The sequence below is a fragment of the Podarcis liolepis genome, assembly GCF_965112155.1.
Source record: "Podarcis liolepis genome assembly, chromosome: 7".
Taxonomy (NCBI): Eukaryota; Metazoa; Chordata; class Lepidosauria; order Squamata; family Lacertidae; genus Podarcis; species Podarcis liolepis.
The window spans coordinates 57,058,196-57,075,202 of record NC_139561.1 but is presented as its reverse complement, the minus strand read 5'-3'; the positions used below and the strand labels follow the sequence as shown (position 1 = coordinate 57,075,202).

Sequence of the window (17,007 nt, the reverse complement as noted above, 5' to 3'; positions counted from 1 at the left end):
GTGTGTGTGTGCTCCAGCATGGCTTTCCCCTGGGGAGGGGGGTTTGCAGCAGGCTGTGAGGAGCGGTTTCCTGTTTCTCCCTGGGAAAGGAAATGGCCTCCCTCTGGGTGGGAGGCCTCCTTATCCATCTCTGAGGCTCCCTCAACTTGGTTCCTGGGCAAGCCTGTTTCTGGACTGGAGACGGATAAGGCTCTTGTAAGGAGGCATGGCTGGGCATGGCTGATGCCTTTGGTTTCTCCCAGAGTGCCATATCAAAATGTGGGGTCTTGCAGTGCAAGGGGAGAGCAGAGGGTTGGAGCGTTTGGTTTGCCTGCAGAAGTTCCCAGATTCAGTCCCCGGTAGAGAACCTCTGCCTGAAACCCCAGAGAGAGCTGCTGTACATCAGAGTGGGCCATACTGAGCTAAGTGGACCAGTGGCCTGACTGAGACTGTATACATGTACTATCCCTGCCCCCAAAATCATGACAGTTGTTGTTATGCCTCGCAGAGCTACAGTTCCCAACGCTCTAAACAAACTATAGTTCCCAAGAATCTTTGGGCTGGGGAGGAGAAATGTGCTTTAAATGAATGGGGTATACACAGCCTCAGTGTAAGGCAGCTTCCTGTGTCATACCTGAACCCCAGTTTCATTCAGAACCTTGAGGACTGGAACCTTCGGATTGTATCCAGTGTTAGTATACACAGGTCCTGCTTTACAAACACAAGGCGTCCCCCAGAAATCATTCCTTAGGCGAGCGTTTGCATAACCTGTTGAGGATTTCCATTGATTCCTATGAGGAAGTTTCCAATGCATTCCTGACCACGGAATTTTGACCCCCGAAAGCAAAAACCAACCAACCAACCAACCTGGGGAAACCCAGGGAAAATGCTCTCTGGTTAGTCTGTTTGCTCCCCTTGCCTTCCTCAGCCAACTAAAGGCAAACAAGGACATGACAAACCTGGGTCTGTTAATTTCCGTGTATCTGCTCTGAGCCGAACGTAGTTATATACAGTCCTTGTTTTATATTTAGGAGGTGGCTCACAGCTCACTGGCAGAGCTCATGCTTTGCTTGCACAGTCCCTGGTTCAATCCCTGATGTCTCCAGGTAGTTGAGGCTCTAGCGGCCTGAATCTCTGGAAAGCCACTGCCAGTCCGTGCAGACAGTATTGGGCTGGGGAGACCAATAGTCCTTTGTGTTGGCAGTAGGCAAAGCACCCAGCATGCTTGTCCTCTATTAAGTAGCCTCTGCTGCTGCTACTGCTGCTGCTGCTGGCTGACCTTGAAGGAGATTCGGATGGAGCAGGCCTGGCAGAGCAGTAAATGATTCAGGAAAAAAGCTTCTCTCACTTGGCAGCCGGCCAGGCCTGCCTGCCTGCTAGGTCCCCACCCACGCCTCTTCCTCACCGGTGACCTTGTTGCTTTTTCCTGCCTTTGAGGGCAGGCCAAAGGGGTGCCATACAGGGTGTGTTTGTGTGTGTGTGTTTGGGGAGTGGCTCACGGTGGTGCTGTGCGAGTGGCACCACTCTGGGAAACCTGTGTTGCAGCATGTGGCTGCTTCTGTGCCATGGGAAGATCTCCATTTTTCAGGGCTGTGGTGTTTGGAATACGTGGGCTGTGCATGATGAAATCTTGAAGTCCTTGGCAGGCTCTGTTGGCTTGAAAACCTGCAAAATGTGTATTCCCACCCTCATGAGCATCTTATTAACTTGCTAATTGTATGCTGGTTTTCCCGCTTCTTTTTATTTTTGTTACAAAGCATCAGATCTGTAGATACTAGCATCCCAAGTGTCTTGGGAGACTTTAGATCTGGGGTATTACATGGGAGAGGTTGCAAATTTGCTATGGAGACAATTGGTGGTGCCGCCACCGCTGCCGCCAGCTCTTGCCTGGGGTCGTTTGTGGAGTTTGGGCTTGGGGGTAAGTGGTTGAAATGTGACATAGTTGAACTATGGCACTCGCTCCCACAGGAGTGAATGATGACCACCAACCTAGACGTCTTTAAAAAAGGCTTAGACAAATTCATGGAGGAGGAGAGGGCTTTCAGCAGCTACCAGCCCAAAGGGCCATTCTGTGCCACAGTGGTTGGAGGCAGCAATGCTTCTGAATACCAGTTGCTGGAAACCACAGGAGCGAAGAGGGCTCTTGTGCTCGGGTCTTGCTTGCGGGTTTCCCCACAGGTACCTAGGAACAGAATACTGGACATGATGGGCCATGGGCCTGATCCAGCAGGGCTTTTCTTGCATCCCTATGTTCTTAGGAGTGCTTTGGCTCACTAATTTCTGTATACCAGACTTTGCAGACACCATGTTTTGCATCCATCCCCTCTCTGACCCACCTGCCATTTCTGAGGTCCCCATTCCAGGAGTGCTGAGTCTTCATTAGTGGCTACTAGGCATGATGGCTCTGCTCTGCCTCCAAGGTCAGACGCAGCAGTGCTTCTGAATACCAGTTGCTGGAAGCGGCAGGAGGGGAGAAACTGCCCTTGTGCTCAGGTCCAGCTTCCATGAGCCTGACCAATAGGCTCTTCTTGTGTTCTTACGGCATGCAGGGGCAAATTGCCTCCTCTCTGAGCTTCAGTGCTTTTGGCAGCTCTTTACCCTACCCCAGGCAGATCAGAAGCAGGATAAATAATGCAACCTGAGTGCATTGTTATAATTGAGGTGGCAAGAGCCTGCTTTTGCAAAGACTCATTCCTGCTTAACCTTGTAGCGGAATTCCACGTTTTCGTTGTATTGCACTCTGTCTGTGCGCAAACGCGCTTGGAGACTCCTGCAGCCTCTGGCTTCCAATGCCTCTCTATGCATGCACCCCCCCCCTGCAAACGAGCGGCAGCCTGGAAGGCGTCTGCGGCAGGGTCCCTCGCCTCCCCCCCCCCCCGCCTCCAGAAGCGGCCGCCCATGAGGGAATGAGCGCACATTGTGCTTCATCTCCAAGCCCTTCATTTGCTCAGAGCCAGAAATAGAACATGATGTCATCCCTGCCTCCCCTGGAGAAGGGGCTCCTGCTGCAAGGTGCCTGGAGGTTCCTTCCAGACGGGGGCTGCCTGTGGGCAGGCAGCACCCTCTGCTGGATGAAAGGACAAGCTGCATCCTATGTGACACACACAGAGGCTATTTAGGAGCATCTCTTAGGGAAGAGCTTGTTGGATCGGTGGTGTGTTCTCAGTACTGTTCGCCCCAGCGTGAAAAAGCTCTTCAGCAGCATTTGGGCATAAGGAAGCAGCCAAGAGGTCAGGGCACTGGATAGTGCATTGGACTTGGCTGAATGCTTGGAGGGGCGCTGATGTCTCCCCACCCCTGGCTTTTCGGGGTGACTTTGAGCTAGTCTTTAGGGCATCTCTCAACCCCCCTAAAAGTGGGGGGGGGAGGAAAGGATCCTTGGTGAGTGCCATAGGTGAGCCTGAGATGTTGCGGTGTCTCAGACACATTGGGGCCCCCAGAGTTAGCCTCAGGCAAGTGGAGGTCAGACCTGTGACTTTCCCAGCCAGGCTCCCACCTGCCTAGCCCAGCACACTTTGTCTCATCCACCCCCCTTTTTCCCCCCCGTGCAGGTTGTCGTCCCCACGCGTGTGGGTCAGGTCTACGTCTATGACTCCCCCAAAGGAGAGCAGGATGAGTATGACTTTCCCCGCCACCTCCAAGAGATCTACGACGTGCCCCCGACTCGGAGTCTACTGGGGAACCAAGGCAGCCAGGAGGTGAGTGATGCCCTGCCTTCTAGAAGTGGGGGGAGTCTGGTTGGCAAGGGGCCAACGCGGGTGGGTTGGTGGTGAAACCTCTGCTTCCAAATCACCAGCCCTCAATGGGTTTCAAACTCATTAGAAATTAACGTCTCTTGCTCTCCTTTGTTCCTTTTGCCAGGTATATGACACCCCCACCTTGGCAGTCAAGGGCCCCAACAGCAGGGATCTGGCTCATGCCCAGGATATTTATGATGTGCCCCCCAGTGTGGAAAAAGGCCTGCAGGTGGTGAGTATGGCATGCAGGGTTTCCGAGGTGTGGAAGTGGGGAGGGTCTCTAGCTTCAGTGGCAGGGGCTGCGGTGGGGGGCTGCCCTAGTGCTTAGGAAGCCACTCTGACCCCAAAGCAGAGTAGAAGGCGATTGACCCGGAGGCAAAACAAAAATTGCCAAGAAACACCCACCCCACCAAGTACACTCTCCGAAGCATAGGGTTGATTTATTGTGTAACTTAAGAGAACCAGTTTTATGACCACAGAAGTTAAGAAACAAAAAGCTGAATGCTAGACCCTGCCCCAGAGCCTCTTGAGGGCAGAGGAACTACCAAGAGGGGCACCCCTTGCCGATCTGGGCACCTTAGACAGTCTTTAGGGAAAATATCAGTCTTTGGGGCCCAAGTGAGCACCTTGAATGGGGCCCAGAAACGAACTAGCAGCATGTTACAAGCTGAGGGGGCTACAGATGTGCTGCTGGGTTAAACACCAGCTTTAATACCCTCCTGCAGGTGTACGACATCCCCCCATCGGTCAGCAAAGACGTCCCCGATGGCCCTGCACGGGAGGAGACCTACGACGTGCCCCCCGTCTTCTGCAAGGCCAAGCCATTTGATCCCTTACGGCACCCACTCATCCTTGCCCAGCCCTCCGCGCCGGCAGCAGAGCCTTACCTGCCAGAGGATGTGTACGATGTACCTCCGGCCGCCAGCAAAGGGGTTCCCGAGGCCCAGGAGATCTACGACGTGCCGCCTGGCCTGAGGAAGCTGGCGAGCCAGGAGGTCTACGACGTGCCACGGGAACTGCCGGTGGGCAGCAAAGATGGGGAGGGTGACTACATCTACGACGTGCCGCCCCAGGTGGACCGGGAGGGCAAGGCGGGCGACGGCAAGCGCCTCTCGGCCTCTAGCACGGGCAGCACCCGCAGCAACCACTCCAGCTCCTCCCTGGACATGGTGCCCGTCAAGGAGGCCCCTGACAGGGACTTGCACCTCGACCAGGACGTTGCCATGGAGACGCTGGCCCGGCTCCAGGGCAATGTGGGCACCGCCGTCTCCTACCTCATGTCCTTCATCAGCGGCAGCTGGCGCAGCCCCGAGCAGATGGAGGTGCAAGCGGCCCGCATCCAGGGGGCGGCTGAGAGCGTACGGGGGGCGCTGCGGGAACTGCTGGAGTTTGCCCGTGCGGCCGTGAGCAGCGCCTCGCAGGCCTCGGACCGCTCCCTCTACGCCAAGCTGAGCAAGCAGGTGCAGAAGATGGAGGACGTGTACCAGGCTCTGCTGCGGCACAGCCAGGCTCTGGATGCCTGTGGCTGGGCCCCCGGCGCCCTGGTGGCTGGCAAGCCGGGGTCCCCGCCGGACGACCTGGAGCACCTGGTAATGTACTCGCGGGGGGTGCCAGACGACACCAAGCAGTTGGCCTCCTTCCTGCACGGGAACGCCTCCTTGCTCTTCCGGAGGACCAAGGTGCCCCCCGCCTCCCTGGGAGGGGATGGCAGCCTCGCCCACGGCACCCCGGCTGACAAGGCAAGCAGCATCCAGTCCCGGCCCTTGCCCTCTCCGCCCAAGTTCCTGACCCAGGACTCGCCCGAGGGGCAGTATGAGAACAGCGAGGGCGGCTGGATGGAAGACTATGACTACGTTCACCTGCAGGTGGGGTTGGGCGGCGGGGAAGAGGAGGGGTGTGGGGGGGGAGGGCAGAGTGCACACACACATAACACAGACAGAGCCTCTGAAGGGGCAAGCCACCACCAGGGGAAGATGGACAGGTAGGGGGGCAGGCCTCGCTAGGTCCTCTGCGTCCGTTCCCAAAATCCCATCATCCTCAGGGGTCAAACCCCTTGCTAGGTTCCAGCCCCCAAGACATACTCCTGGGAAATCCAACCAGAATATAATAGTTCTATATTTTAAAAGCCTGGCACCAGGCTAAGTTTTCCATCGTTATCATCTTCTATATATCTTCCACCTTTCCATCGTTAAGCCTTGCTCAGGGCAGCTTACCACATGGAAAGGTTCACATCATTGCAAGAATATAGCGGTGAATGAAAACATAAAGTGTAAACAGCAAAAATTAAATCTTCCTCACGTAATTCATAATAAGATCTAAAAACAAGGATACAATACGTCAATATCAACACCAGCAAAATTAAGACCTCCAAAACTGACTTTTTTTAAGATAAGGAGCTTTGTAGCCCAGGTGGCAGAAGCAGGAAGGCCCCCTCTTCTCTCTGCTCTTCACCCACTTTGCCTTAGGTTAAGTATTGCCATTAATATGCAAAGCCTCTGAAGATTTTTGGGCCCTGCACAAAAAAAAAAACAGGCCCTGCCTGCAGATTTATAATCAAATAATCTGGTCCGGCCCTTTCATGAGACAGGGTGAGGCAGCTGCCCAAGGCAGATGTGCCCAGAGGCTTGCTGCCCTCGGGGGCTGTAAAGGCTGCTGCCCCATTACCAGTGCTGAAGTATGTTCCAGCTGCTGGTCTAGTCAGTTTTGTATGGCAGGAGCTGCCATTGTCTTCTTTGCCTCAGACGATAAAATATCTTTCAGCTCAACCAACGAGTGTGCCTACCAGTCACGTCTTCTGCAAGACTCTTGTTTGGTTTTGCTGCAGCAGACTAACACTCTTACCCCACTGGAATTTGCACACAACCACCTCCAGTGCCGCCTCTGGTCCCTGCCAGGGAGAGGCTCTCAGGGCTGTGGTGGCCTTTTGCCAGGTCAGATCATGGGGCTGTCTTGCTCAGGGCTGTCTCTGTTGATGGGTGCTGGTGCTCCAGACTCTCAAGGTAGCCTTCTGCTGGAGATGTCAAGGTTTGAACCTGGGGACTTTCCTCCTGCCAGGCAGATGCTTGAACCACTGGGGTATGGCCCTTCCCCAGCGGTGGAAAGCTGAAAAATGGGCAGGTAGGAAATGCCCTTTTGCACTCAAGTCACTGATCCAGGTAGCGCAGAGTTGCCTACACCTGCCTTTACCAACCAGGTGTCCACCAGGTGTGCTGACTGGGGTTGATTGAAATTGCAGCTCCAAAACATCTGGAGGGAGCCAGGTTGGTGAAGAGTCCTTTTTTGGATGCCTTGGCCAAGAACCTTTTCAAAGTGAAGGTGCTGAACCTTCTGTATGCCAAGCAGATGCTCTAGCACTGATGAACTGGGTTCCTTGTGCTGTGGGTCTGTCTCTCTGGTTTCACCCGTACTAACCTCCTTTTCACCCCCTTTAAAAAATAACTAGGGAAAGGAAGAGTTTGAGAAAACCCAGAAGGAGCTGCTTGAGAGGGGCAACATCATCCGGCAAGGGAAGGGGCACCTGGAGCAGCAACAGGTGAGTAGGGTGGGCTTCCTGGGTCCAGCCCCACCACTAAGGTTTTTGCCAGGCACATGTCAATGGCGCATGCACAACATGGTCATTGCCTGCAATGCTTTTGGCAGGGTATCAGGCACTGGGGATGAGTTCATGAAACAAATGGGGCAGTGGCCCAAAAATGTTTGGTCGCCACTGATGGTAAAGGATGCCAGGGTAGCTTAAGCAGGGCAGGCCATGTGGCACTCTCCACTCCTGCCTCTCCACCTTCACCTCCCTTCACTGCTTTCAAAAGTCTGCTGCCCGAGTCTACATACTCACTGCCTAATGATAGGGCCGGGTTGTGTGGATCTGTGGCTTCCAGGATGCCACCACATTGCAGTGGCAAAGCCCAGGTCCCAGGTAGCCCTGCGAGGAGGAAGCTGGCTCATTCTGTCGCAGGCTGGGGGGGGGGAGCCGGTTGTCCTCGGCAGCCCACCCTTGCTTGACGGAGCACCCTGTGCTTTTTCCCCCCTGTCCGCAGCTGAAGCAGTTTGAGCGCCTGGAGCAGGAGGTCACGCGGCCCATCGACAACGACCTGTCCAACTGGACGCCCCCGCAGCACTACGCCCACGTGCGGGCCGGGGACGGTGCCTCCCTCTGCCCCTCTGACCGGCAGCTGCTCCTCTTCTACCTGGAGCAGTGCGAGGCCAACCTCACCACCCTGACCAACGCCGTGGACGCCTTCTTCACGGCCGTCAGCACCAACCAGCCCCCCAAGATCTTCGTGGCGCACAGCAAGTTCGTCATCCTGAGCGCTCACAAGCTGGTCTTCATCGGGGACACTCTCTCGCGCCAGGCCAAGGCCCAGGACGTGCGTCACAAGGTCACCCACTACAGCAACCTGCTTTGCGACATGCTCAAGGAGATTGTGGCCACCACCAAGGTGGCCGCGCTACAGTACCCCTCCCCCGCCGCTGCCCAGGACATGGTGGCACGGGTCCACGAGCTCGCCAACAGCACGCAGCAGTTCCGGATGGTGCTGGGGCAGCTCGCGGCCATGTGAAGCCCGCCCTTGGCTTCGTAGGGGCGGGGGGAGGCCTGCCGACGATCCACACCCACCCACCCAAACACTGCAAATGGGCTGTAAATACTTATCCAGACTCTCCTGGGTTGGTGGGCTGGCTGCTCCCTCCCCTCCCTCTATGCGCCACAGACAATGGACCTTCCTGCCAGTGGTTCCCATGTGCCTGATGTGGTTCACAAGGGAGGATCTTGATGGCCCTGATGGCAACCGGGGAGAAGGTGGTGGAAGGCAAATAGTTATCCTTCCCCCTCCCCCACACCCTGTTTGATTCTGAAATGGTTTGGCTAATGAGCACTATTTAAATCAAATAAAGAGACATAGAATCCAAGCAATTAGGGGGTATGGGAGAAAGAACGGTGTGTGTGTGTGTTTCTCTTGCCATAGTTACATCAGTGCCCTTATCTGTGGAAGAGCCTTGGGATGCCAGCAAGCGAATTTGCCCAGGTTGTTCAGTCGACACAGAAGGAAGGTGATCAATTCCACAAGCAGAGAGAGAATGTGTGTGTCTCATTAGGGTTGTCAACCAGGCACCAATTTGGACTAAAGCTTTGCATGTCCAAAACAGGGAAGAGCGTTGATCCGTTCCAGCTTCACTACCATGCCTGGACGAAATGTAAACTGCCACTGTCACAGTGCAAATACACAAAGCTATGGGCTGCGGCCGCATTTGGAATACTGTGTACGGCTCTGGTCGCCTCTGGATATTGTAGAGCTGGAGAAGGTTCAGAAAAGGGCGGCCAAAACAACCGACTCCCCTGTGAAAAAGGTCACAGTGTTTGGACCTCTTTAGTTCAGAGATAAGGCTAAATAGAGGTGGTGTGATAGAAGTTTGTAAAATCATGTATGGCATGGAGAAAGTGGAGACAGAAAAGTCTTCCCTCCCTCTCTCATGACGCCAGAACTCCAAGGAAGCTGGATGTTGGGAGTTTCAGGACAGATAAAAGAAAGTCCCTTTTCTCCCAGCTCAGAGTGAAACTTGGCTTTGCAAAGCTCCTTCTGTGGTGTTCATCCTTTCCTCTGCTCATTGCCATTTCCCTTTGCTCTCTTGAAGCATCTCAAGGTAGGGCCAGGAGTATCCCCTTGTCTCAAACCCCAGGGAGCTGCTGCAGGTCCCTGTAGATAAGACTGAGCCAGGTGGACCTGTGGTCTGATTTTGTATAAGGCACATTCTGTTAATCCTAGTTGCCCTGGGCTGGCACATGGAGAAGCTGCGCCTCCATAGAGAAACTGCCCCTTTTCAGTGTTTGGAATGATCACATCTTTATGCTAAGGCACTAACTCTGGGCAGTAACCACAGGGCCAGGAGTAATATCAATTTGCATTTGTAACATTGGCTGGCCTGGTACCTTCTGGGTAGGGACCTGCCCTTAAGATCCTGTTATTTTAACCTGTAAATTTAATCATGGTTAAAAAACAACAACCCTGAACTTGGCTTCCTTGCTCCTTTCAAAGACCCAGGTTGACGCAATAGCTTGGCTGAGCCTGGCTGGAGAACAGGGTGGTGGGCAAATGTCTGGGCAATGGCAGCCTGGATGACTGACTGCCTAATCAGCAGCTAATTCTAACCTCCTCCTGCCCTTTCCCCTTCCAGAATCCCACTGACTTGAGTGGATAAGCCACTAAATGGCTGGGAAAACACTGTGGGTGTGGGTGTCTTTTTGCCATCAGTTAAAGAGCTAAGCATGCTGTAGAAAAACTGGGGGGGGGCTCATACATCACCATTTACACCCCCATGTTTTGGAAGATATGTTCACATCTTAGCAAGGAAAGCTGGAAGTGGTTCTCTTCTCTGCTGTTCCTGAGTGGAGCAAAGGGGCCTGTGGAACCCAATACAGGTTTACTCACAAGTAAGTTTCACTGACTTCAAGGGAGTTTACTCCCACAGGATTGCGGCTTGAGAGAACCTTCCACAGTCGCCGGCAGTAGCTCAGTGACGGAGCCCCTCCTTTGCATGCAAAAGGTCCTGTGTTCAATCCTGAGCACCTCCAGATTTGGCTGGGAGCAAACCCTGCCTGAAACCCTGTCGCTGTCACTGAATGTAGATGAGAGCAATGGTCTTGACTCTATAAGGCTGCTTCCTATCTTTCTGGGTGGCACAGGTCTGGCTTGGGTTTTTGGATTGGTCAGCAGCCACCTCTGCCTGTGAATTCAGCCTCGGCACAAGTGTGACTTTCCCCCCAGGTTGCTGTCTAAGAATCTTACTGGAAATACGTAAACCCACTGACCACCATTAGTAAAAACCACTGTATTTCCATCTGACCACAGGACAGGAACTTAGCCCTTAAAACCAACCAACTAGAATAAGAAATTGCACAGCTGCCCATTTTCAGCATCCCTCTGGAGCACCCACAAGAACTGCCACTGGGGGTGCAGTTCTGGGACTTGGATGGTAGAATCCCAGTATGCATGCAGAAGGCTCCAGGTTTAATCCCCAGGACTGAGAAACAGCCCTGTCTGCAACACTGAAGACCCACAACCAGAGATAGAGGGGAGCCCCCAATGGTCTTAAGTGCATGTAAGACAGCTTTCTATGTTTCTGAATAGACTTGAGAGGGTGGTAGAACACCTGCACTGGACTGCGCTTCCCCTATATTTTAAGGCCACCCAAGTTGGTGGCCATCACTGCCTCCTGTGTAGAGGAGTTCCACAGTTTAACAATACACTGCATGAAGGACTTCCTTTCATCTGTCCTGAATTTTCCAACATTCAGCTTCATTCAGCATGAGGCTCCACGCATAGCCTTGTATAGCCTTTTCTGGCTTGTCCAAACTCTTGATGGAGCTTTTCTGAGGCAGCTACAGGGCATTTGTAGGGCACACAGATGGCAAAACTTTTTCAGCTTGAGGGCCAGACTGAAGATTCGCCACCTCTGTGAGGGCCACGTGCCAGCGTGTGCACACTCGCCCAGATGGACCCATCACAGAGCCTGCACGCTTATGCACACGCACAAACACATCAATTTTTCTCTCTAGGGCAACATTGGCATAGGAAGGTCTTGGCATCATATTCCACAGGGGAAGCCATGCTATTGAGCCACTGCTTGGGGCAGTGTGTGGATGCTGGCATGTGCAAATGGTGTGGCCGTGCCGGCCTGAGATTAGAATGTATTCTGTGCCAGGAGCAATGGAAGAACAGGACACGAGATGAGTCTCAAAGGAGGAATAGCCTTTATTGATCCCCCTCATCCCGTGACACCGGAAGCTCAGTTATTAGCCATGGTTTCGTCAGCCCAGGCACGGAGGCGGCTGACGCGGGCATACACAGCAGGGGTGGTGGTTGAGCAGCGGCTGCTGCCCCAAGACACAATGCCCACCAGCTTCCAGACATTGCCTTCCTGGCACACAAGGGGTCCGCCAGAATCACCCTGAAAACAGAAGACAGGCAGTTTAGACTTTGGGCAGGTGGGGTGGGGTGGGGAGGGTATCCTAGGCCTTCTGACATAATTCTCCCTCTAGCCCTTTCTTAAGGAACCAGGCAATCTTTTGGGATGTTCACCCCCCACATTCTCTAAAAGTCAGTTTGCAGTTTTGTGTTCTCCCACACCCACCTATCACATGCCTTGGAGAAACTACAGATGGGTTGGCAAATATTCTTTTTCCTACCATGTATCCCTTCAGTTTGAGGGAATCTCTGGAATCACAATCCCCCGGGCACTCCCTTTGTTGATTTTCAGTATTTTCTGTGTCTTCCTCCTGCGGGTTCCTCCCCACACCCTGATTTCTGGCTATTCTTGTTTTTGCAATAAAAATAAATTGCCATGCCAACCAGTCCAATGTGAACCGGCAACGTGGTCCTGAAGCTTTTATAAGAGCTACTGTAATTTTAATTATCACATCCCTCCTTGCTACTTCTGCTCCTGCTAACTGTTCAGTGGAGCTGAGAGATGAGTGACCATTTGCTCCTTAATTAATTGGCTTCCCCTCCCTGTGATGCTTGGGGGTTTTGTGGGAGTGGGGAGAGGGTCAAGCAGCACTCACCATGCAGGAAGAAGATCCGGCTGCACCAGCGCAGATCATCAGGTCAGAGATGTTGCTGCCCCAGGACTTCTTGCACTCCTCATTGGACAGGAGGGGCAGGGCTGTTTGTTGCAGCTTGTTGGGGGTGGTGAAAGCTGCAGGAAAGAGGCTCAAGTCAGCAATTGCCACTGCTTTGCTGCACCCTGGTAGCTAAGACACCGTTTACTTATTTATTTAGATGCCAAAGTGGCTTCTAAGTACTTTAAAACTATAAAATCACTGAAAAACCCAAGTCCATGTTACCACAAGTCGATAATCAAAACTAACTGGGTTCCATTAGCTGAGCACAGTGAAGAAGAAGATGGTTTTTCGGGTAACCTGGTCCAGAGTTATTTAGAGCTCTGTTTGTAAGCAGCTGCCTTGTCACTAACAGGGAAGCACACATTGGCAAGGAGCACTTTGTCAGTGAGGTACCCCCACAGAGGGATCATCCTTGCATGGCCTAAAACATCAAGCTCCCAACTGCCTCAGAAGTCTTTCTCCCTTCTAACAAGATATAAAGGCAGGTTTGAAGTAAGCTTGGGTCAAAAACTGGATTTCCCACTGACGTTTGAAATGGCTGCTCACCTCACGGGCAGAGAACTGGCTGCCTTGGAAAGCTGCGCTCAAGCAGGTGTGGTGAGATTTTGTCAGACAGATAGGGCCACGTTCCCTTCTGGGGGCCACATGATAGTGAAGGGGAGGGCCAAAGGCAAATGTGGAAAAAATCAAAGATAAAACTTTTGTACAGTGGGCTAATTTACACACACACCTCTGCACTCTATCCAGGCAAGCAGGAGGCCCCCTATACATCCCTCCCTATGCCCTCAAGCACTTCCCCCGTGAGACCCCTGACAGGCCCACCATTGTAGCGTGTCTTTCCCCAGCCAGAGGTGGCACAAAGTTCTCCGCTCTTGAAGTGGTCAGCAGTGTCTGTCAGGCACACAGGGGACACAGTGTCGGTCATCTCAGCAGGGGTGGCCAGCTTGATGAGGGCAATGTCGTTGTTGATGGCAACGGGGTCCCACTCTGGGTGGGTGAAGACCTGGAGGGGCGAGAGAGGCATTGTGGGTGCTGCAAGCAGTGATGCATCTGACCAGAGACTAACAAACATATTGTGGTGTGTGCCTTTGTTGACTACAAGGCTAAACACACACATGGTTTGGGGAGAGGAGTTGTAAACAGTGAGGTCAGTGGAGGGTGACAGGCTGATAACGGCTGGCAGTGATAATTGTGTTAATTAATAAAAACAGTCGATGACACAGACATCCTGGAACTGGCAAGCCAGTTAACACACACACAAAGTGCTCAAATCCTTTCACTCTATTTAGAGTGATAGCATTGAACCTCCTGATGTATTGTAACTGATTCTTTACGAACACCCAACCTCCAAGATGGGTAAGGAAAGAAGACAGACATGTCCACAGATTACTGCTTATGTCTTTCTAGCAGGGAGATGCGGAAATCTGGTAGTAACCATTTCCCCACTCCCCAAAAGGTGTAATTTTCCCTCTACCTGACAAACGTGGCTTCTGACTGGCAGGAGTCTGCCTGTTGAACCAATGAATAAGAAGCCCTTGAAGATGGGCTGCGGCCTTCAGGTTTGTTCCCCTTGAAACACCCCCCCACACCACCCCCCACACACACCCGCCACCAACCTGCAGCAGATGCCAGAAGGTTCCTCCTCCAGTGGTGACCACAGAGCGCCAATTTTCATTGTAGTATTGGATTAAGTGGAGGATTAGTTGGACCAAGAATCTAGTATGGTGTTTTATTTCAAGTTTGAACTGCATTCTTGCTATTGTTCTCTCTCCCCTGCCACCCTCCTTCTTTCTTACAAGTAACTCCTTTTTTAATAAACTGCTTAACTGGATTTTCTGGGCTGTACTGGTTTCTGAACACCTTCAAGGGCTGGTTAACGTTTACTTAAGTGCCTGAAAGCCTGAACAAAGCCCGACCTCTGTCTAAGCCTTGTGCAAGTAAATCTGGATGAATACCCAGTAAACATGCTATCTGGAGGAGCCCTGAGGAGGCCTTCCAGCTGCTTCACCCACCTTCTCAACAGCCAGCTTCTGTATTTTCTCAGCAGAGGAGCTGCGGTCATGTTCACCAAGCACCACGACATTGGAGGTCCTGAGGAAAGCAACCAAAAGCTGTCAGTTGGCCCCAGCTGAAGGAACGGAGGTTGCATGGCCATCTTGTCAGGGATTCTTGAGCTGTGTTTCCTGCATTGCAGGGGGTTGAACTAGATGACCCTTGGGGGTCCCTTCCAACTCTACAATTCTATAGAGCATGGGTAGGCAAACTAAGGCCTGGGGACCGGATCCAGCCCAATCGCCATCTAAATCCGGCCCACGAATGGCCCAGGAATCAGCATGTTTTTACACGAGTAGAATGTGTTGTCTTATTTAAAATGCATCTCTGGGTTATTTGTGGGGCATAGGAATTTGTTCATTTCCCCCCCAAAAATATAGTCCAGCCTCCCACAAGGTCTGAGGGACAGTGGACCAGCTACCTGCTGAAAAAGTTTGCTGCTATGATTCTCACATATATTTCAGCCCCTTGCTCTGACCACAGGTAGCTAACATATCTGCTAGCCTTTGCTGTGCATATCCTGACCCTGCAACCTCTAGGATTCCTATCCATCTATTTAAAAAAATATCCCCACACGAAAAGGGAGGCAAGGTACTCACGTCACCCCACAGTGGGCAGCAGTCACCACCCAGCGCTCGCTGACGAGGGACCCACCGCAGAAATGCCACCCGCTCTTCTCCTGGAAGCCAAGGAAAGCGGGTGGTGAGAGACCCAACAGGAACAGAGCCAGGCAGCAGTGGCAATAGAAAGGGCCTTTGGCCATTTTATTTTCAGTTCCAGTTAAGCACCAGTAGGGGAAATGCAAACCAACAGTGGAAATGAACCAAACTCCCAAAAGCTTCCCAAGCATTCTTACCTGCAGGGAGACCTGCCAGGGCCATGACCCGGGCACTGCCTCCTCCCCATTGACAATGCGGGAGTAGCCAGTGAGGACAGGCTGGATCGAAGGGACGCCACAACCTGGAAGCAAGAAAAGAGGTGAAGTGAGAGCTTTTCCATGTTCAGTGCTTTGCGCTCAGGACTTCAGGTAAGGACTTCTGGCAAGGAGGCTTCAGGAACAGGGAACTGTTAAGGCAGAGACAGCCCATCTGTGCACATAACATAGCAGAGACAAGCCCCTATGTGGCTGGTGTGCCGGTCCTTTGCTTGTCTGTATGTGTGCAGTGATGAGAGCCATCCAAAAGGGCCTATTCAGTGGCTTCTCCTAAATGGGAGATGATGCTACATGGGGATTGACCCTGGCCTCCTTCATGGTTCTTTATCTTTAAGCTTTATCTTCATGGTTCTTTATCTTACCAGACCATCCTTCAGATATGCTGGACTGTCCCCTGATAGCCCTTCAAACAGAGGACTGTCCTCTATAAACGAGGGGACCAGACCACCTGGTACATCTCCCTGGGCCTGTATCACTTCAAAAGGCACCTGAGGATGGCATCATCTAATGCTTCTCGTAGTAGCCTGTGTGGTGCACTGGTTAGAGTGTTAGACTAGGACCTGGGAGATGAAGGTTTGAATCCCTGCTCAGCTGTAAAGCTTACTTCAGCCAGTCACCTACTCTCAGCCTAACCTACCTCACAGGTCCGCTCTGAGGAGAAAATAGGGAGAAAGGTGTGGGTTATAAATGCAGTAAAAAAATGAGTAATTATTAAAAATGAATTCATCCCTACCTATAGAGAGTTAGCATGTTAGGAAGACATGTCAGGGACAGAGATCTGAACCCTCACCTTATCCCTGGTGTTTGTTGTTGAACTACAACTCCCATCACCCCTTGCTAGCAAGGCCAGAGCTCAGGGATGGTGGGAGTTGTAGTCCAACAACATCTGGGGACCCACTGGTTGAGAACCGCTGGTAGATGAAGACGATAACTTAACACTTTTAAAGTGCCTTAAACTATACATATAGTTATAGCGCTATACATATATTAAAAAAACAAGGCCATCCCTGACTGCATGCTTACAATCTAACAGCCATGATAGAAAAGGAAAAAGGAAGGAGGAGGGCAGAGGAAAGCAAATACCAAAGCAAGTGCCCCTTCACTGGACTATAGATGGGGCCAGGTTGGGCTACCCCTTGAATCAGCTCTATTTTATAGAGAGAAAAGAAAGATGATGATCCAAGCCTGGGTGACACAGCCATAGAAATGGTTTGCTTCCCCATCCCACCCCAAGCAAGGACCAAGACCGCAAGCAGGTGGGTACTTACTCTGTGCGGCACTGACAAGTGCCAGGCAGGACAAAAACCACAAGGCTGCCATAATAAGCTGGTTCTGAGGACAATGGGAACAACATGTAGCAGCTCAGCCATTTTTATACTGAATGCTCAGACCAAAGGTGGCTGGGAGCCAGTGGCTACGTGGGAATGAGCAAACCTGTCCGTTGATAACACGGTTGATGACTGGCAGGTGAAAGCACCCACTTTGGAAACTGTGGGTATTTTTAGGACAATGGCAGCTGGAAGGTTTCTGGGGTGCTCTGTGGAAGGAAGAGGGCCCAGGTGGTCTCTTCTATTTTGCCCAGGGGGCCTTGCTTAAAGGAGCAATTCTGTGTACAAGAAGCTGGCATAAAGCAAACTGGTTTAATTTAAGCTGGCACAAAGTTACACCGGCTCAAACTCCATTCAGGAGTG

At 52.3% G+C, this 17,007-nt stretch overlaps 2 protein-coding genes across 2 annotated transcripts in view; one reads left to right on the top strand and one right to left on the bottom strand.

Moving 5' to 3' along the window:
• The window catches only part of BCAR1 (BCAR1 scaffold protein, Cas family member), a 40,904-nt gene extending 32,283 nt beyond the window's left edge, over nucleotides 1-8,621 (top strand). The window contains exons 3-7 of the mRNA XM_083515182.1: nucleotides 3,531-3,677; nucleotides 3,841-3,948; nucleotides 4,442-5,581; nucleotides 7,159-7,248; nucleotides 7,751-8,621. Coding sequence (XP_083371308.1) covers nucleotides 3,531-3,677; nucleotides 3,841-3,948; nucleotides 4,442-5,581; nucleotides 7,159-7,248; nucleotides 7,751-8,272 — 2,007 coding nt within the window. The 3' untranslated portion in view covers nucleotides 8,273-8,621. The remainder of the gene's footprint in view (nucleotides 1-3,530; nucleotides 3,678-3,840; nucleotides 3,949-4,441; nucleotides 5,582-7,158; nucleotides 7,249-7,750) is intronic.
• A 2,520-nt stretch (nucleotides 8,622-11,141) lies between these two features.
• Nucleotides 11,142-16,669, bottom strand: LOC310712304 (chymotrypsin B-like). Its single transcript, XM_083515216.1, has 7 exons — nucleotides 16,585-16,669; nucleotides 15,239-15,342; nucleotides 14,982-15,061; nucleotides 14,343-14,421; nucleotides 13,153-13,333; nucleotides 12,271-12,404; nucleotides 11,142-11,657 (listed from the first exon to the last, which is right to left on the bottom strand). Exons 1-7 carry the CDS (start codon nucleotides 16,634-16,636, stop codon nucleotides 11,496-11,498), a joined length of 792 nt encoding a protein of 263 aa, XP_083371342.1. The 5' UTR covers nucleotides 16,637-16,669; the 3' UTR covers nucleotides 11,142-11,495.
• Between the last annotated feature and the right edge of the window lie 338 nt (nucleotides 16,670-17,007).